Source organism: Myotis yumanensis, unplaced genomic scaffold (assembly GCF_028538775.1).
Source record: "Myotis yumanensis isolate MYYU_CA2020_CCGP unplaced genomic scaffold, mMyoYum1.0.hap1 SCAF_4, whole genome shotgun sequence".
Taxonomy (NCBI): Eukaryota; Metazoa; Chordata; class Mammalia; order Chiroptera; family Vespertilionidae; genus Myotis; species Myotis yumanensis.
In genome coordinates, this window is record NW_027223755.1 from 41,798,332 (window position 1) to 41,819,996 (window position 21,665).

The 21,665-nt window shown below is 40.1% G+C and overlaps 1 protein-coding gene across 3 annotated transcripts in view; it reads right to left on the reverse strand.

Annotated features, from left to right (window-relative positions):
• Positions 1-6,554: 6,554 nt before the first annotated feature.
• LHFPL2 (LHFPL tetraspan subfamily member 2) overlaps positions 6,555-21,665 on the reverse strand; it is a 142,237-nt gene continuing 127,126 nt past the window's right edge. For all 3 annotated transcript variants that reach the window (XM_070412234.1, XM_070412233.1, XM_070412235.1), the window contains one exon: positions 6,555-10,646. In XM_070412234.1, the coding sequence (XP_070268335.1) occupies positions 10,390-10,646 (257 nt within the window). In that variant the 3' untranslated portion in view covers positions 6,555-10,389. The remainder of the gene's footprint in view (positions 10,647-21,665) is intronic.

Below are 21,665 nucleotides of genomic sequence, written 5' to 3' on the forward strand. Positions count from 1 at the left end.
TGTTTGTTTGTATAATTTTAAATACTTCATTAGCATTTCAGAGGCAGAAATTATGCTGAGGGTTTAATGTATATAGAAATTCCACATTTGAATTTAAAAAATAATCTGTATAATTCTGTCATTTGCTAACAAAATAAACATATAAAAGATTAGTTAAAAACTCTCATCAACATAAAATGACAACTTTTCTGTTGCATTAGACCTTTATAGGTAGAGGGATATGAGCTTCACTCATAGTAAATATTTTGACCACTTTAAGGTCAATATACACAGACTGCCTAGAGATTTAAAATGGAGAAATGTGTTTTGTGGTTCAGATTTTTCCTAGTGGGTTAGAATAAGTGCCTGTGTATTAATAGGTCATTGATGTGAGTGAACTTGTGTTCTGTTTCCTAACCTCGCTATCTATTGCTGTTTTATGTATCAATGAAAATACCTGTTTGATTTTTCACTGGTTATTTAAAGAGGATGTTAAATCATGTTCATGATGAATCTTATATTGAGAAATATGTGTTCAATTAAAATAGGAACAGCATTTTCAATTTTCTGGGTTTACCTAAAAAATGAGTTTGAATTGTCATTGGATATATCTCCTTCTATAAATCATGTTGTGATAATGTATAGTTTGCATTTTTGAGGAAATTTATGTTAAATTTATTAGTTGTTTCTGTAAATTATTTGTAGTAGCATAATGTTTTTATCTTTTTCTGAAAACACTGAAATTAGCATTTAATTTTATCTTTCTTGGTAAAAATGTATGTTTAGACTGTTACTATATAGAACTTATCATTTTATCCATTTTTCCCCTTTAGAATTACCATGGCTGTCACACACCATTTCACTGTATCTCCTTCCATTTTTTCCTTAAGGAATATGTTTAGAGGAATCTGTTGATTTCCTGTGATTAAGACCTTTAGGAGTGAAATAAAAGTGGCTAATAAATTAATGATGGTTAAAAATAAAAAAAATACCTTATTTGATGCCCTAACTGGTTTGGCTCAGTGGATAGAGTGTCAGCCTGTGGACTGAAAGGTCCCAGGTTCGATTCTGGTCAAGGGCATGTACCTTGGTTGTGGGCACATGCCCAGTAGGAGGTGTACAGGAGGCAGCTGATCGATGTTTTTAGCTCTCTATCCCTCTCTCTTCCTCTCTGTAAAAATCAATAAAATATATTTTTTAAAAATACCTTATTTGATAAATTTTGAAGTACCATACTATAAATTTATTTAGAATAATATGTTTTAAAATATTAGAGTTGTTTTAAGTGCTCGTTTATTAAACTAAAAAGTTGTATCTCGATGGTTAAATATTATGGAAAGTGAAGTATTTCCATTAGAGATTAGGTTATTGATTGGTATTTTTAAACCTATTTTATGCCTTTATCACAATATATAGAGAGCAAGAAAGAAATCTATCAAAATTTACTAAGCCAGGCATTGCCACTGTTCTGTCCTATATAGTAGTAGATACAGTATCTTTCATTGAAAGATTCTAGGAAAATAGGGAAAGACTTTTCTCTTGTGTTCCTACCATTCCTGAGGGTTCCATATTTACCATTTAACCTTGTGATTTTGGTAGGACAAAACTTACAAACTGTAGAATTTTCATTGGCACTGTTAATGTTTTCAAATGGCAAGGGACATGGGAGCCACCATGTAACAATGCAGTGAGTATTAAATTTTATGTTTATCTAAATCTTGATTTGTTGTTCAGCTCATATCTTTCTGGGCTTGGCATGGCTGATGTAACTAAAACCATCTTGCCACTAAAACCCATTTTATCTTTTCTCTAATGGGGACAGAAAATAATTAAGTCTCTTCTACCTAGTAATGTTTCACATACGTTATGTATTATCTTCTTTTCATTTAAACAGTCCTAATTTATAAAATAATAGTATGCAAATTTTATTTTTTTAACACTTAGATATAATCCCACAATTCTCCATAACTTTAAAAATATTTTGTGGGTCAGTGATTCTCAAGATAAATCATGGTTGTGGTAGTTGTTACTATTGGCAATTTGTACGATTCTTCAGGTGTTTTGGGGCTAGGAAAAAAAATTGCCCCAAATCACTGTGTTTTATCTGGTGATCAGGGTGATTCCTACAATGTTATAGTCACCTCCATGAAAACTGAGCACACTGGGCATACACATTTCTCAAACTCATTTTTTTCTAGTATGAAAGTAATATATGTTGAACAATTGAGAAATATAGAAAATGATAAATGAGAAAATAAAAATAATTTTTCATTTAGTAATAGCACTGCCAATATTTTATTGGATTTTTCCCATTCTTTTTCTATGCATACATAGTTTATGGAGTGAAGAGATATAGCAATGTTTAACTTTTTGAATTCATAAAATTAATACACTTCAGTCTAAATTATAGGAAATATTGGTAAGCAAAAGAAGGTAAAACTGCTCATAATTTTATACCCATAAGTAACTACTATTAATATTTGGTTTATGTCTTTCTATTTATTTTCTCATAAGACAACTTTTTCCCTAAAATCAAAAAATAAGATTTCCCTCTATATTGTCATAGATCCTTTTAGGGATGTTTATCGAGCTCTCACATGCCCATTTCTTTGGGGCCCCTGAACACTACATTGGTACTGGATGTCATCTAGCCATGGTGGACCCATGCTTGGCTCATTACATTTTTTTCCTGGGTAGATGTGTCCAGAACTATACTGTTTTAGTGGCAAGATGGTTTTAGCTGTACCACATTCTTCCATGAGGAAGGAGTCACCATCAAGCTGCAGAATGAAGCAGACATCGAGGACAAGTGGGATGGAAGGACATAGGAAAAAACCTTGATAGCTTTGCATTTCCTGTATGGGGCCTGACTGCTCACCCATATTTCGTCCCATTAATCCCAGTAATATTTTTATTCTGTTTTCTCTCTGAGCTACTTTGAGTTGGTTTCCTGTTACTTTCAACTGGAGAATTTTAACAAACACAAAGGTTTGTAATCTTTTTGCAATTATGATGTAAATAATATGTTGAACTTTATTTCACACTAGAGTCCCAGTGCACGGATTCATGCACTGGTGGGGGCGTGGCCTGCGGGGATCAGCCACTGTGGGAGCGCCGCTCATCCTCGTCAGCCAAGTGGCTGTGGACCCACCCTCTGAGCGGCTGCTCCCTGGTCCGGCATCTTCCATGGAGCCGGAGCACTCACCTCTCCAGGGGACCCGGTCGGGGCTGGGTCCAGGGACAATAGCACTGAGAGGTGGTGGAGTAGGCCTCAGTCCCACAGCGGTCACGAACCTGCCTTCCAGCCTCCCGGGTCATCTCTTCAAGCCCAGCAGTGGTGCTGCACAGCCTGCAGGTGTCTGGAGGAGGTGGCAGGGGCGAGGAGGCGATGATTGCAACCCGAGTTTCTGCCTGTTGGCCCGGGGTTTGCAACAGGAGCAGCTGCTCATTCTGGTCAGCTGAGCGGTGCTCCCACTGTGGTAGCGCACTGACCAACCGGGGGGCAGCTCCTGCATTGTGTCTTCCCCCTGGTGGACAGTGCGCATCATAGCTATTAGTCAACCGGTCGTTCTGGTTGTTCCGCCGTTGGGTCGGGCTTTTATTATAGAGGATAGGATTGCTGAATGCATTTCTATAACATTTAATAGCTGTGCGGCTAGCTACCTTTATATACATGTATCAAACTATTTTTGAAGTACTGTTATTCCTTCAGGTTCTGTTTTTTATTTGTTTATTATAAATAATTTATCAAGGAATATATTGTAGCTAAATTTGGGGACCCAGGCTTTTTTTCTTAGGACAGATTGCTGGGTCAAAGCATAGGTTCACTTTTTTGAGACCTTTGATGTGCATTGCCAAATTGCTCTCCAGAAAATTTTATCAATTTACATCTCCATCAGCAGTCTACGAAAGGACCTCTTTATCCACACAAGGCGGCCTTAGGCAGCCAGCCATTGAGCCTAAGTAAAATTAGATTGGTTTTAACACCAGGTGATGTTAATCTTCACAATTTTTTTAGAACTCTTAATTTTTGAGATCAATTCTAAATGATATTCTGTCTGGACAGACAGAAGATTTTCTTAATTTACTTCTAATAACCTTTACTCATTGTGGGCATACTATATACCAGAGACTATACTAAATGCTTTACTTATGGTATTTACTCCTCTCACCAAACCTATGATGCGATTTCTATTATTGACCCAATTTTTATAGAGTAGGAAATTATTCTAATCACCCAGTGAGAGAACAGAATGCCTGTCTCTTTTGGGAGAGGCAGCTAGAACCATGTCGCCTGACTCCTGCCAAGTGTGAGGCTGCTGCCGCCGTGTGGTGCCACCTCTCTCCAAGACCCTGTTTCTTTTCCATCCTTCCACACTTCCAGTAATTCATATCCATCTTTTAGGGACAGTGGATCCTAGGGAAAAAAATCAACCAAGAAAAAATTACAGCATATATTTCTGATGTCTCCAGACCAAGGCCTACCTCCATAACATGTGAGTACCTGCTGACTGCTCTTCAGCAGTATTAACTGACTAATGGTCTTTTGCTTCTGTATGTGTGTTTGGAGAAACTTTTTTTACCTGGCTTTTTTTTACCTGGGACAAATTACTTAATTTCAGTTAAGTTACTTAGTGACAGTTAATTTATCTATAAAATGAGGATAATAGTTTCTATTCATCGGGTTTTGATGAATAAATGAATTATATGAAGTGCTTAGCACAGTACTTGCACATAGAATGTGCACAGTAATTAAAAACTCTTGCTGTCTGCCCATGTGTATTGATGGCTCCCAATTCTCTTATCTCCAACGTGGTCTTCTCTCCAAAGTATGTTCCTAGCTGCACATGGGACTTCTCCATTGGCAGCCTAAGCTGGACTTTCCCACCTTCCCTGTCTCTGTTTCTCTTGGATTCCTGATCTTGGTGGTGGCATCACTTTCCTTCCTGTGCCCAAACGAAATACCTGGGAGACATGTTAGACTCTTTCCTTTTCTCCCTTTACCCCTTCTAGTCAGTCACCTGACTATCCATTCTTTCCTCCTAACATTTACCTAATGAATCTCATTATCTTTGCTGTCACTTGCCTTAATTCAGGCTTTATTCTCTTGAGAATACATTATAGTGGTTTTCCCCAAACACAGGCAGTTGGTGGACTGCTTGCCTTCAGGTGTTAGATTTTTGAGGCTATTTGACTACAAAAAGCCAAAGAGCTGTTAACATCTAATTTTTGATTGATTTTTCTTTTCCTATGTGGTTTTGCTACTTCCTCTTATTTATTTATGTTTTTATCTATATCCTGTGTCCCTAAGCAAAGTGAACAGTTCATGTCTTAAAGATTTATCTTGGAGAACTCTTCAGGGTGAGGAGGAAGCTGCAAGGAAGAAGATAGTGGTAGGGACAGCAGTAGGATGGTCCCAAACACATGACTATGACTAAGCAGCTGATAGGGGTTATGAAATAAAGACAATTATTGGTTCTTGTTGATTTAAAGAGTAGGCAAAAGTTTTCTTTGATGATCTTATTCTTTAGTGTTTGAGTTGAAAAAGGTACTGAATTATTGGAAACTACTGAAATGACCCACTTAAGGAAATATCAGGCATAGTCAAGACTGTGCTTAGGTGGCTTTATGTAAAGCAAAGACTTTAAGGAGAACTAGGAGTAAGTTGAATGTGTTCCGGAAGGGCAGTCATGGCAAGTTCATCCAGCAGCAAAATTGCTAAGTAAAAACTAAGGATGAGCGGGAAGCACACGCGAGGATTCCCAGCCTCTGCTGAAATTTAAAGCCAGAGTCCTTTCTTTTGTGGATTAACTCTTCAGAATGATGTAATAACAGCTGAAAAAGTAACTTGAAATTTCCAATTTTGCACAGGTAATTTAGATCATAATTTGAAAAAATTTTTCTTTAGTGATTTGGATAATTCGTTCAGCTTTTAATTTTGATTTCTATTAGAAACCTGGAAGTTGTCAGGTATGTTTGGAAACCAAAGCATAAATGTAGTTTCAGGTGTCACAGGCCTTAGATCAGGAGAATAACCATTTTTGTTTATTCTATCAAGTGAGTGCTTCATGAGATATAGAGTTGAATAAGAGTTTATGAAAAGGGTTGTTGGTGTCATCTTTGAGAATTCAGCTTCTGGATGAGGCTCTTTATGGGCAGGTTACTTTCAGGAAATGTGGATATGGAACTGCTCCTTGTTTGGCTTTTAATTTTGGTGTTTTTGTTGGAATAGGAGAGTGTGACCTTCAGTAGACCTTTTTCTTTGTCATTACTATACATATTTCTTTTTTTGTAAAGCCTTGGGTGCTTTGGAGCATTTTCATAATTCTTAGTTTTACTTTAAAATTAAGACATTTGTATAGTATTTGAGAGGGTTTTTTCCCCTCTTTATAATGACATTGATGCTTCTCTGAGGAATAAATATATACAGTACCTATTTTGAAGTTAAAGCTAACCTAAGGTAGGTATATATATCTGTTACTAATGAATGGAATAGTTGAAATACCTGAATATCTTTTTTCCTGATCAAATTATATACATCAGAATTGAAAGAAATAGACTTAAAAGAATCAAAATGAGTTTGCAAAATCTGGTTTAATTCAGATCTGGGGAAAGGAAGGGAGCAACATGTTGTGAAAATACATATGCACAGGAACCTAATCAATGCTAGACAAACAATGTATTAGTTTACAATATAATAGAATAACCACAAATTTGAAGGCTCAAATTGAGTCCATCAGCGGTAAATACAATTTCATATTTGGCTCAAGTGGCTGTTGAATTATCAAGTGGTGCTCAGTTCCTCCAAAGCACCTAATGACTCCCCCCAGACTTGGAAGGAGTTTCACCACAGTCTCAGAAGAAATCCCAGTTGTGCCTGTAACGCTTTTGGCCCTTGGGAGTCATTGCTGCCCAAATACAAATGCAGGCCAGGGATTTCCAGTGGCCACGTGTTATTGCACAGAGAAGTCTGTTCTAGGCCAGACTCTTATGGCTAAGAAGGTGTGAGATCAGCCCTTAAATAGTGGTCTAGCATTAACATGGTCTATCAAAGCATGTTAAGAAATAGCTCCTTAGTGATTATGTACCAGCTACTAGTTATCACACTAACAGAAAAGGCAAAAGGGCAGCTTCACATTTCACATGAAAGACTAGCATTAACTGGGCCTGCTTGCCAGCTTAACGTTCACATAAATCTAGTGATTATTTTAATTTAGACCCAGAAAAAATGATTTCATACCAGTCTTTTCTTCACATAGGTTTGTGTAGCATTAAAATCATTATGGGTTAAATACTAGGCCATAAAGGCAAAACTGTTTAACTCTCCTTTGCCAGAACAGAAACAAGCCCTGTTCTGACGCCTGTCCAGTTTCCAAAAAACAAAACATACATACACCTTTGTTATTGCACATCTTTCACACAGACTTGTGTATGTATAATATATATATATTTTAAATATGCTACACATAAAAAAAGACTATGGCACTTTACAGAATACGTGTTTTAACAAAGATCATTACACCACAGATGTTTGAAAACTATACAAAAACCCTTACACAATTAATGTAACATTGTTGAATTAGCACACAGGTTTAAAGAATCCACAGAGTCCAAAACAAGTATTTCTGCCTTTTTGGAGTCCATTGAGAAGCCCAGCCATCACAAACTTTAAGCACAAATGCAGGCAAAAATAAATAGGACTTTTCTGGTAGTTGTAATGGTGCAGGTATATTAGATTTTTAGACTGAAGCCATTAGGGGATAGAAATTAGAAAAATAGGTGTGGGTCAATCAGTCTAATTATTTTGTACACATTTATTTCAACATATTCTTCATATTTAGTGTGTGTGTGTGTGTGTTTTTAATCAGCTATGCAGTTTTGGTCTATATTTGCATGATTTTGGATGTTCCATTCCTTCCAACCAAAGCTTGGCTAGTGAACTGAAGGTTTAAAAGGCCCAACATTACCGCTTACTAGGTCAGTGTTTGAGTAGTTTCAGTGGTTTGGGGTTTTGTGTGTGCATGTGCTTTTTGTCTTCTGTAGCATTGAGAATAATGAAGTAGACACTGTCAAGTGACTTTTATTATCAAGGTGATCTAGGGATACACTGCCACCTTAACCAAGGAGCAGTTGGGCAGTAGGGATGAGGGACTTGCTCAAAGGATCCTCTGGGCTATGACAACTTGTCTGTAAGGAGAGTGAGAATGTAAAATTCGTGTTAGAAAATGGGTTATCTTATACCAAAAAAAAGTAGAGTGAATCTTCTGATGATACATTTAAGAAAAATTGGTGTTTTTATCAAAATTATTTGCCTGATGAAGCGAATTTCTTTTTTTAAATGAAAATTATTGCCAGGGCTTGCTGGCATCGGGACTTGGTTAGAGCATATAAACACTCCATCAGGTACAGGAGCCAAATCCAGTGGCTGCCATAACCTATTTCTATGTGGTGTCAGAGATAGATTAATGTTTCTTGAACCCTTCCCTAGGCTGTTATGAGGCTATGGATTTACCCCTTCTCTTGTTAAGGAAAGTCATAAGATTTACATTTTGCTTATTCTGAACTTTGGACTAAGAGTGGTGAGCTCATTAAGGTCTGGTTCCACACCCTTTCTTCTCCTGCCCTTAACTCTTAATCTATAAGAAAAGATGGTTTCTGGTATAGGCCAAAGGCCAAAATAGAATGAGACTTTAGTTGTTCCATTCCATCGACACATAAAGGAATTAGTTTTTCTGCACTAGGCATGGTTATAAAATCTGAATCAGGGTTCTATGTCTGGTGGCACTTAGTACATAATACCTTGCCCAAACAATGTATGTAATTATTTGTTAAATTTTCAAAATGAAGCAAGCCCTCAAGTGAGCAGATTCATAAACCTAAAGAGACCTAATCCTTCCAGAAATCTGGCAGGTCCATCCCACTTGCTTAAGTTGTTATAGAGTGTTTCTGTATCATCCTTCAATTCTGATCTTAGGATAATATCAGACTAGGTTCTTTCTGGCCACTTTGATCATTTCAAAGTAAATATGAGGTGATGGCTAATACCATTTTCCTGAATCAATGATATTGTTAATTTATAGAAACTAGATTAAAAGCACCCAAAACTTTTTTAATAGTGGTAGTTGATTCTTTTTGTAAACAGGTACAGGCAGGTGCTATAAGTTTGGTTTAGCTCTCTTATTTTGCATTAAATTTCTACTCTGTTTTCCTGGGAATGAAGCCTTTGATGCAGCTCAGCATTTGCAACAATTTAATGTTATTTTAGTCTGCTTTCAGGATCAACCAGTAACTAAAAAAACTTAAGTCCCATGATTAGCTCTTTTTTTTAACCCTTTTCGGTTCAACATGGCGCTAGGAGCAGGTCCAACGTCGAGGCTGAGATCGACACTGCAAACCGATTCAACATTCAATCCCATCAATTAATTTGGACCAGACTGTTTGAATTCCAAAAATAAAATTGGACCGCAAAGGGTTAATGCACAGAATGGCATTTTGCTGCTGTTGGGGTTGAAAATATAGCTGACTACAGCATGGTTACCAAACAGTGGGAAAAGGTCTCCCCGTAAGTGCTGAGGTTCTGGCAGTTTCTCCCAGTGAATATCTGAATGAGCCACATCTGGTTTGGAGACCTCTGTCCTGGAATGAGGAAACAGTGAGGTTTCCTTTGGCAGTCAGTGCAATCCCAAGCCTAGGAGAAAAACATGTGATCTCTGGTGGAAGAGGAGGCTGGGCCAGTACTGGCCCTACTTGGCTGCTGGGAAGTGGAATGCATTTGTCTCCACTAGCAGGATTTTTTAATTCTCATAATCTTATAGGCCCTTATTTTTTGCTTTAATCTTGGAGTGACAGTTCAATTGATTCACCTGACCCTGGAATTTAGCTTCCAATAAGTTCCACAACAGAATTCCACAGTCCCTGCTTGATCCCATTGGTGAGCTAAGAAAGAGATCGTGTCTTGCTATGATGCCTTTTAGCACACATCCCACTCCGAGTAAGTGTGTAGTCTTCAACTGAGACACTTGAAAGAACCAGGAGGAAACAAAAACCCCACACCTCTGAATAGCCAGCAAATCTGGCTAACAGTCTCTTCTGGTTACCAGAGAAATGCTGCTTTCATGGTTGAGATCATTCTCCTTCACTGCGCCTTGGGGGTGATGCTGTCTGACACATGTCAGGGTTTATGTACTGTTTTCATGTTCCATCTCTTACAATTTGCACTGTGGCCCTCATGTGCAGTCACTTTGCTTGGCTGAATGTTGCCTCTCATTGGTCCTGTTAAGGCTCAGGGCTGTGGAATGTGGATTTGGTAGGTAAAGGCTAGTTCTTCACTTGACTCAGATGATGAAACCAGAGGTGAACTGTTTCAGAAGGATAAACAAGGAAGAAAATGGTATAAATGTCTCTTCCAAATTAAAGGAGGCAGATGAGGTTTTTCCCCTCTTCAATCTCTTCCTGTACTTTGTCACTGGAGGTTGCAATTTCTGCTTGTGCGGAGAAGATGGCACAGATGAAGGTGAGGACCATCCCACCGATGGCAGTATAAAAGGCCCAGCCCAAGGAGCAGTCTCCAGGTTTGTAGGCCGATGCATAGTGTCCACAGTAGGCAACGGCCTTCTGGCAGCCCCAGCCAGCAGGGTAGAGTATCAAGCCGAGGATAAGGAACAGGCCTGCAGGGCAGAAGAGAAAAGAGGTGACAACCCCATGGCTCCACAGATTTGTTGTCATTGTTACTTGATTTACCTTCTTTGGGCTATGGCATCCTTTCTGCAATAGCAAGTGTTAGGGGCTGTTTTATACAACTAATCTGGCCTGATCAAGAACTATTACCACTTTATCAGAAATATTTTTAGCCTCTTCTGTACATGGTTGAATGTACACCCACTAATCATTTCCCTTCCAGGAAAGCAAATGAACTGTTTCTTCTCACAGGGCTCTTATTGAGGTGAGAATTTCCCTTGGTCTAAGGCATTTATGGATTGCCTAGGGCTGGAACAGCAGAGTGAGCAATTGCTACAGACCCTATGGCCTGCCAAAGACCTGATTTTTAAATACCAAGGAGTTCTATCCTTATAAACTAATCTTGGCTCAGTTTTCTTTTCCTACCTTTACTAAAATTTTCTGGGTTTATCATACCAAAGCTTCCAAGTTACTTAAAGCAACTTCCCCACAGAAAGAACATGACTGAATCTGTGGTAATATTAGGTGTGAAGGAAGATGAGGGACAGTGTTTAAACCACAGGTCACAATTTCATAGAGCTGTCTTCATCCTGTGATAGTATCTCACCAACCATGGCAGTTCACTACCTCCCAAATTAATCCCAATGTTCTGGTCCAGTGGTCAGCAAACGGTGGCTCGCGAGCCACATGCAGCTCTTTGGCCTCTTGAGTGTGGCTCTTCCACAAAATACCACATGCGGGCACGCATGTACAGTGCGATTGAAACTTTGTGGCCCATGCGCGGAAGTCGGTATTTTGTGGAAGAGCCACACTCAAGGGGCCAAAGAGCTGCAGTTGGCCGACCACTGGTCTAGTGTGAGCTAGAACACAAATCAGCAAGATAATGACCACAGCAAAGACGCACTAAATTGAGATGGTCAGTTAGTGGTTAAGAGCTCAAAATTGGGATTAAGATAGAGGTTTGAATTCAGCTCTGACATTTATAAACTGGTTGACCTTAGAAAATCTTAACCTAAGTATGATTCCTCACCTGTAAAATGGGCTAATGTTTAATTCATAAGGTGGTTGTGAGTATTGTAGTATGTACAGAGTACTTTCTACACCCATAACAATAACAGCAGTAACAACAGAACTGGAACACAGACTAGTACCTGACAACAGGATATAGTTTTTGCAAACCCCTCCTATACATAGCACAGTTTAAAGCAGTGGTTCTCAACCTTCCTAATGCCTCAACCCTTTGATACAGTTCTTCATGTTGTGGTGACCCCCAATTTCATTGTTACAAATTGAACATAATTAAAGCATAGTGATTAATCACAAAAAGAATATGTAATTATATATGTGTTTTCTGATGGTCTTAGGTGACCCCTGTGAAAGGGTCGTTCGACCCCCAAAGGGGTCGCAACCCACAGGTTGAGAACCGCTGGTTTAAAGTGTCCCAGTTATGAGTAAGTGGGTCAGCTTATTTTTTTAGGGTATATTTTGAAAGGTGTAATGATTTGGGGATAGGGGAGAACCCAAACTACAATGTAGTCCCCTTGAAAGACTAAACCATTCTCATCTGAACAGATCTTACTTAGCTGGGAGATCCAAAAATTACTGAGCTAATTTTTTTATGTTCCCAAAGCCTGTGAAGAATCCTAATTAATCCCCATCTTGTTCCCTAGGAAACATCACCAAGCAAGGTACCTGGAACCTTGTACTTTCTCCCTCAGGTCCTAAATTACCACACTGGGGCTTAGATTCAGAGGTGCTCTCTGGCATGCAGGCCCCGGGCAAGGAAGCGTGAACTGCTCTGCCTTATAAAGACCAGTGTGTTCGTATTTTAATCGTGGCTCCAATTAAATATTACACATGTTAGTATTACATGGCTTAAACAAGCCCAGTAAGCAAAATTAATGCATTTTAATATGATAGGGACAGAAGACAGAAAGCATGGAGTTTGTTGTCACATAGCAGCTCTGCTACTCTGTGCCAGGCTCACAAAATACCTTAATTTGGTTGTCTCAGATCCTTCGGGGAAGTAGGCAGACTTAAAATAATGAGTACAGCCAGGAACATTCACTCTAGTTCTTCCTAGCTCTCTTAGGTGCTTCCTGTTATGATAGCTCAACTAAAGTTCCCAAAATTGTTTAGGCCACCTGAAATTGTTTAGGCTACTGGCCAAATGTGAATGACAATAGGGAGACATCATATAAGGGTGCCATGCTTATGAGTTATGCAAAAGCCTCAGCTTGAATATTTATAAGCCCACAGGGCAGTCCACATGGGAGAGTAATAAATAGTGGACTGTGGTATGTCTCCAAGTCTTAGTGGCTGTGATGTGTGCCGAAACCACACGCTCTCAACCTGGGCAGCCAGCCTAGACAAACACAGTGCCTTATCCAAATTCTCCACGGGGCAGAGAAGTTGCTGCTGTCTACCCTACCCTGGTTGCTGACCTCTGCTCCCAGCATTCATCAGAGTTGTCATTAGCATGGTTGATGCCATGAAAATGGAAGCCCTAGGTCAAGGGAAAGAAAAGAGGGCCTACGGGTAAGCAAAAAATGAAAGTCACCTTGATCATCAGTCTGGGTATTTAGAAAAAGGCCCTTCTAGCAAAGGAATTCCAGACAGTTTAGTGACTCAGGTGGACCTTTCGGCTGACTGCCACACTGCTCTTGGGGCCCAGCACAGCTCTGAGCAGCTGTTCTGGTCCTAATAAGCATCCCTTAATGAAGCACAAACATCATCTGAACATAATCTTTTGCTAACTAGTAAAATTACAGAGAAAACCCCATTAAGTTTTCCCATCTCTCAGAGTAAAGTCCAGCCCCCTCTACCTGGCCTTCAGGCCCCATGTGATCCAACTCCTTACTACCTGTCTAAACTCACCTCTGCCTTTTACACCCTTGTTTTCTGCTCTGGCCACCTGGCTCTTCCTTGGACACACCAGGCATACTCCGGCCTTTGTACTTGCTATTCCTCTCACCTGTTGTGCCCTCCTACCAGGTATCTTTCAGATCGTCTTCAAATGCCACTTCCTCCTCAGTGTGGTCTTCTGTTCCAAACTATTTAAAATTCAACCACCTACCTCTCCCCTGCATGCTGTCCCCCTTCCTTGCTTTGTTATTTCTTCTTAGCACTTACTACAGACACAGACTATATTACTTTGAGTCATATGAAACTGTCAATATTTGACCTTTTTTTTAACCTGAATAAATGGTCAGTTTATATGGCTCAACCTACTGTTTTACTTCATTATTTTGATTGTTATCCTACTTTTAAGCTCCACGGGGTTAGGGATTTTTGTATATTTGTTATAAAGCTAGTTCTCAGGATTGAGTTTCACATAAGAGCTGAGCCAGGATATGATCTGATTTTCCTATGCAGCTTTAAAAAGGCAGTTCCTGCCTGGCTCTCATGGCTCAGTGGTTGAGCATCGACCTATGAACCAGAAGGTCACGGTTTGATTCCCAGTCAGGGCACATGCCCAGGTTGTGGGCTCAATCCCCAGTGTGGGGCATGCAGGAGGCAGCTTATCAGTGGTTCTCAAGTCTTATCATTGATGTTTCTATCTCTCTTTCCCTCTCCCTTTCTCTCTGAAATCAATAAAATATATTTTTTAAAAAGGCATTTCCTAAAGTTAGGCCAGCCCATAGTGGTGTTTGGGGCCTTTCTACTGCCTTAATGCATCGTTTCAGGGTGTGTTTGTTTTGTGGAAAGCGATAGAGAAAGTAGGACTAAGATAGTGGGCATTTGATATTCTTTTGACTGGCACCTCTCCCAGGGAGAGGGCCCAGCTGGGAGGAGAAGGAAAAGTAGACACGATGATACTGGCCAGTAACCAAAGAAAATGGCTACTCCTGAAAGGAACTCAGAGGGCTTGTCATCTCTGCCATGGTTCGACTTGATAGGAGGCACCCAGAGTCATACCACTTTCCACAACCTTAAAAACTATCCTAATCCTTGGGTCCTCTATCTTCTCTCTTGCTAACCACCTCCCAGTTCACTATACCAAGAAGATGCCAGCATCTGTTCATTGTGGGAGTCACCTGGGGAATTACTCAACCTTACCTGGGGAAGAAAAAATAAAAGGAACTGATGGTTAGTCACTTGGACTCCCCTACAGATGCCACCACACGCTGGAGATAGAACCCTGACAACTTCAGAGGCCCACCTGTTATGGGTTCACTCAGCGAGATAGACCACCGACTCAGAATTTAAATTTAAGAGCCTTTATTAAGCTGGCCAGCTGACTGCAGTCCCCGCACCCTGCCTAAGCAAAGGCTGAACTGCAGCCCAGACTGCAAAAGTTACAGCATATTTGTTTGCAAAAACTACAAAGTTACAAAGCTTTGTTTACGCAATTAGTTCCCAACACAGTATAGCATTATCACCTCCCTATCTATGTTTTCCAGGAACAGAGCACAGCATATTGAGGAGGGACCATGAGACCATATCTCAAGGCCTGACCTGATGTCAGTACCTTCCTATCTATGTGTTCCAGGAACAGACAGCACAGTGCGCCCCGTTTGGCCAAAGTGCCAGATATGCAGCCCAGTACACACCTTATGGTGGCTTTCTCATGATCAGATGGGCACCAGCTATTACAATGCAATGTTTATCTTGCCCCTCTGCTATTTTAGTAATATTTCCCCCTACCTGGAATGAGCTTTTGGACTCAATCCTGGATTCCCATCTTGCTGCACAGGAATTTTCAGAGCCTCTATGGGCAACTTAAACATGTGGTTTGGGTTTAACTCAAATAATTAGATTCCATGAGCTGTGTCTCATCACTGCATTTCCAGTGCCAAAAAACATAGAAGGTGTTGAAAAAAAATGAATGAAACCCACCAGGAAAAGTAAAGTCATGGTCTTCCTGCTTTCTTATCAACATTCGGCACTATGATTAGACCAGCCACAAAATTATAGATCTTAGGTAACTTTTTTTTGCTACTGCCCTGGATTTAAACAATGTGATACCAAATCCCTTAGGTGGAAAGAAAAACATCTCCATAATCTAGCCAAGTCCCCAATTTTGGAAAGATGAAGCATTGCTAAATGCACTAAATATTATTTTGCTTAGTCTAAAGATTCCCACCTCAAGCTTTAAGAACATGGGATGCTAGGAATGGAGGACCCAAGTCTGAACCACAGCTCCTAAGTTTGTGAAAAAGTGGGCAAAGGCACCATGGCTATTTCTCATCTTTCCCTCCCGATCAGTCACAGTTTTACAACCTGCTGGCCAAGGGAAGGGACTCAAAGTTTTTGCTTGGTTTTTTATGGGTACAGAAGAACGCCATTGTTCCTGTTCTGAAAAATGTAAAAACTAAAGAAAGGCTGGCTCCTTTCTACAGAATAACAAGCAGGTCTTTGGACATCACACTTCTACTTCCTCTTCAGACAGACTTCTAGACTAAATAGTAAAGAGTGACTAGCCCTGGTTTGCAAAGGAAATTTACTACGGACAGGAAGAAAGCGCCATCTGTTAGTGCAACTGGCATATGTGGAGGCCCACAGTGAGAGACATGACAGCTTCCACAGGGTTGTAATCAGGAAGCTCATACTAAAGCTATGAAATTTCCTACTGTCTGGAGGGTGCATTCACAGCAGACAGCTAGTAGCAAGCTTAGTATCTTGATAAACCTGGGTTCCAACTAGGTAATTCCTAAGGTGTGTCCACTGAGTGCACTCAGGTGCCTGTTCTCACACCAGGCACAGCAATGAGTGGTCGTGACGAGAAGAGGAGTAGGAGAGCACTGGGTTCCATAGGCTAAACATTTTCAGGCCAGTGCTACTCAAGGAATCTGGTCACATAATACACATCACCATTCCCTGAACTAGGGCCCTCATCCTAGTTCACATGTCACCACTTCCTGCCAGAATGTTATTCTCTGTGTGCTCCTACCACCCTGTGAACATCTCTTTTCAGCTCTTTATCACATTATTTTTGTATATTTAATCAGCAGATTTTTACTAAGTTACCTACTAAGTGCCAGGCATTATTTTTAGCCCTGAGGATATAGCAGTAACCTAGTCCTTTGGGGGCAAAAAAGTTTTATTCCTCTTGGTATATGTCACAGTTTTGTCTTAGCATTTACCATAATAAGCCTCATGGGTGTGTTACAGGTTAAAAAGGTCAAGAATTCAATTTATTTCTGGCTTTGAAACAACCATTGACTCACATAGGAACATAGCAAGAGAGTCCATTCCCCTTTCAACATATCTCTGAGAAAATGAAAAAACACAAACAAAAAAAAACCCAAACAAAAAAAAACCACCAAAAAAGTCACCCAATGTTGATTATCCCTACCAGGTCTACCCTGTGACTCAGAGGTCTGGAATATGGGCCTAGCTAAGCCTTTGCTTCGGTTTTGTTGACCCAGCTCAATTCCCTATAGCATACGCCCAGGGGGCTGTTCCGGCCACCACCACCCTTCCCCTTACCCCTTCTCAGGCAGCCATCTCTGTAGCAGGAAGCAAAGGCAAATAAAGCAAGAGGGTGACTAGCTTCCTGTATCTCATCCCCATTCTGGGACAGAGCTCCAAGAGCATTCCAGGCTTACAGGGGTGATAGCTTGAAAAAGTATTGCCAGTACTGGATTAACCTAAAAACTAAGACAAGATAGTCCTTGCATGAGTTTCAGATCATCTGCCAGTGTTCTAGCTCCAGGTGGGAAGATGGCCTCATCGGCTTTTCCATTTCAGTATCCTTTGCTGTTTGTTCTTCCTTATCTTCCCAACATCTACGCACTGGGGAGCCAGGCTCAATCCTCTGTCCTCTTCTCTACATTCTCCTTATTGATCATACTTGATCCCACAGCTTAAAATACTACGTCTAGGCTGAGGTCTCCTGAATTTTCTCCAGCTTTGAACTCTAGATTTGCATATCCAACTGTTTACTCTTGACCTCCAACCTTTACTTGGATATCTAACAAAGTGCTTGAAAATTGTGTCCAAACCTAACTTTTGATTCCCACTCCTCACTTTAAAACCTGGTCTTTATCCTGTGGGCCTCATCTTAGCACATGGGAGTTTAGTTATACCCAGCAAGGTCAAAAACCTTAGAATCATCTTTGACTCCTTTCTCTCTCAGAGCCTACATTACTCCATCTGCAAAGCATTGGCCTTCATTCTCGCTGTTCCCTTTGCTTAGAAAGCTCTTTCTTCTGATTACCCACATGGCCAACTCCTTGATCTCTTTCAAGTTTTTGATTAAATCTTTTTTCACTGAACCCTACCCTGACTTCCTATTTAATATTACACTTCCCTCCCCTTATCACCTCAGCATACGCAATCTCTCTTACCCTGGCTATACCTTTTTTCTTTCCTTCCACAGCACCCATCACTTTTAACACACTATATAATATACTTTTTTGATTTACTGTCTGTTTCCATCAGTCTAAACGTAAACTCCATGAGAATAGAGAACCTTATGGCTTATTCTTTATGTATTCCAATTGCTTAGGACAATATCTGACATGTAATAAGGTGTTCAGTAAATATTTATTGGATGAATGAAAGGAGAGGAGCTGTGATACAGATTATGTTCTATTTTTAAATGAAGCTAGTGTGGAAAGTTCTTGCCAAGTGTTGTAAGTGGTTAGAGGAAAGGCTTCATCTGATAACGTGAATCCCAGGGGTTGACAATTTTGGCTAACAGAACGAACACCAGCCACACTTACTGGCGAAACACACACAGGCTCTAACCATGGGGCTGGCCTTTTATTTGACTGCAAGCACTGCAAACTTCCTTTCTGGCTACAGAAATAGCTGTTTGTGGAGATCTCACAGGAAAAAGTAGTAAGTCAATTAAATGTAATCAGTTTTAAGTTATCTAGAGATCAACCTTAGTTGAGCCTCAAAACTCTGAATGTTTCCAACTATGCTTGGCTGCGGTGAAGACAGCTGAAAAGACAGGCTGTGGCTAACTCGTGGGAACTGCCCAAGACACCAACTGGGCGGGAGTAGCAGGGCAGGGGTAAACCTGGAGAAGTGCAGGAAAATGACAGAGGCAGAGGGGTAGACAGGGGAAATGAAGGAGATGGGCCATGGCAGTTTGCAGAGAGGTAAGGGTGGTTTCTAGAAGCAGCATGAGCCTGGAGAATGGAAAAATTAACTGAAGGAGTTAACACTGAAGGCAAGAATGTAGAACTTCTCTATAGCCCAGGAAAAGACCCACTCCTGTCAGCAGCGCAGAGGGCAATACCTCAATCCCGGGGGGTGGGGGGGGGGGGGGGGTTTCTGTGCTTCCAGTAGAGGAATAACATGTTAGTTATTGAGGACAGTTGATGTACAGAGTTATGCAACAACCTTATGCATGTTAGTTGACATTTATCTGTATACTGACCCCTCTTTTCTGTTTAAATTGCCTCCCTGTCCCCCCCCCCCCTCCCCGCCCTGTTATCTCCTATGCTGACATTGGAAATCATTTTGGCAGTCTGTAATAGCTATTTGTGGGTCATTAACTGTTGTTGGGTGGGGACATTTTCTCTTTCACAATACCTTAAGGCGCATGGGCCACGAAGTTTCAATCGCACTGTACGTGCGTGCCTGCACGTGGTATTTTGTGGGAGAGCCACACTCAAGGGGCCAAAGAGCCGCATGTGGCTCGAGAGCCGCAGTTTGCCGACCACTGCCTTAAGGCAAAAGGTCAGTATTATTGAGGCTGTGCTTGTAGGAAGGTGCATCACATCCACTTCCCTATCCATTGAATTTGCTGTGGAGCTACTTTCCACCCAGAGATCATGGTATGCACCTGTCAGTTCTCATGTGCAGGGACTTGGGAAACACTCTAGTGATCATTCTCACTCACCAAGACAAGGCTAAACTAAGTTCCTTGCGCTATTTTAAGAAAGAAAAGATTCAACTTAAAGAATTTCATGGGTGAAATAGAAATAAAAATTACAAGTAAATGGTTCATCAACTACCTGGAAAACTAACTAGAACAATGGTAGTAAAAAATAGAAGTCTTATTATGACATAATATATATTTGCCCCATATAAAATAGCATTGGTTCCAAGGCTGCCTAGATGCCTCAAATTTGTATGTATTTTATACTCATACGAATTCCTATTCAATGGTAAACTTACTGACAGAGGTGAGGAGTGTGTTCCCTATTCCTTGGCTTCTGTGTCTCCATCCCAAACCCACACTCAGTTCTCTACACACAGTGTTATTGATCAACTTCATGTGTCATTTCTGGTTCCCATTCCTTTCCAGTCTTCACATCTTTGAAAGGTTTTCTATGATAAAAAATGGTAGATTCCAAATAAAGATGACATGGAGTTATTAGTAGTGAATTTTGTAAATTCACTACTAATACACTAAAGCTGGAAGTTTGTACAGGTGATTAGAGTCTTTTAATAATCATACTGGTAATTGTTATAGTAACAATGGCAGCAATTCATGCTATGAGAACTACAGTGTGCCTAACTGTTAAATTGCATCCCAACAAGCTAATTTAGCCAGATTATTCTTTCCAATGAGTGAATAATAAAGTTGTACTTCACATTCCAAGTGAGCATCTGTTTTCTGAACTATTTACCTGCAACTGGGAGAAATTTATGAAATACTGTCTTGATAAATTATTCATCTGACATGTGGGGTCAAGAAAGTGCTCCTGTTTGACTATAACCAAAATACATTGATATTTCAAAATAAGCTGCCAAAATAAATAAAATGCAGTATATTGTAGAGTAAAAGACACAAAAAATTTAGTTACTGAGCTATGAAATATTCAGGATAATAAGTAAATTTCTTGCCTGCTAAGGTCTTGGGGTCCAGATAATGTTAACTAATGAAGCAGGCACCATCTTTTCAGCGTGAGGTCCCTGTGGTCAGCCTTGAAACACTGAACACAGCCACTGCATTGTACTTTGAAATTTTTAATATTGGCTATATGTATTTTTTATTTCATCTGTACTGGGGCTATCATTAAAAAGAGAAAAAGATTGCTGGCCATTCAATAAAGCTACTGGGAAGATTGTATACAGGAACTGAACTCATTTACAGATATGGCTGCCTGTGCGACAGCCCAGTTCTTCATTGGAGATGCAGGTCACGTTTGAAGTAGCATCACAGCTGAGAATATGACCATTGCATTAAGAGTGCCTGGACTGCTGGTGTGAATATTCAGAGCCACACTTAAGGGATTATTTGTTAATGCAACCTGAACATAGACCATCCATGTCTCTGTGATAATTTATGGCTGCAATTAAGTGGTTACCATGGCAAACCACTTTCCACATTTTATTTGCATATCAATTGCTATATCTGAATTTTAAGAGAGTTACAGTTTTCTTCTAGATCTTCCAACTGATTCTTTAAAAATAGATCCCAATCCCTAGATTTACTTAAATTAATGCCTGCTTGGTCCACTTGCTTTCAAATAGTAGCTTTTTTATCTAATGACACAGTTGAGTTCTTTGTTCTCTTTATGTATAAATTTATTTATATATAATACAGTCCTGGGTGTGGAAACTCAAATAATTGTAGACCTGAGTCTACAGGTCTTTGCACTTAGTAGGCATCCCATAGAAACTCCTTGAGTTGAAATTTAATTCTGGCTGCCTTATAGCAGTTCTGCATTCTTTAGTTTTTACCAAGGGATTACTAAAGGTTGATGAATTAGTAAATGTGCCATAATCAGTGCATTCTTACACTGATTTAGACATAGAACTATTAGAACTGATTTCTGGTGGAGGTGTTATCTGTCTGGAGAGCCAGAAATCAAGAGCCTCGTTTTGACGATCAGAAGCTCCCAGTACATCTTTCTCAGAAGGAAAACCAGGGGATGCTCCCTATACTTTCCCCACGCATTTTCTTTGAGGATATTTTGAAGTTGGGCAACCAAGGTCGCACTACCTTCTCAGAGAAAGCCAGGTGGACTTTTCAGGTGTAAATTTACGGGGCAAAGTCCCTGTGAAAGTCAGGAATCTCTTCCCCTTTCTGTCTGCTTTTTAAGTCCCTCTTCTTATCTCTCTCCCTTCCATAGTGCCTGCCTGATCTGATCTTTTTGGCC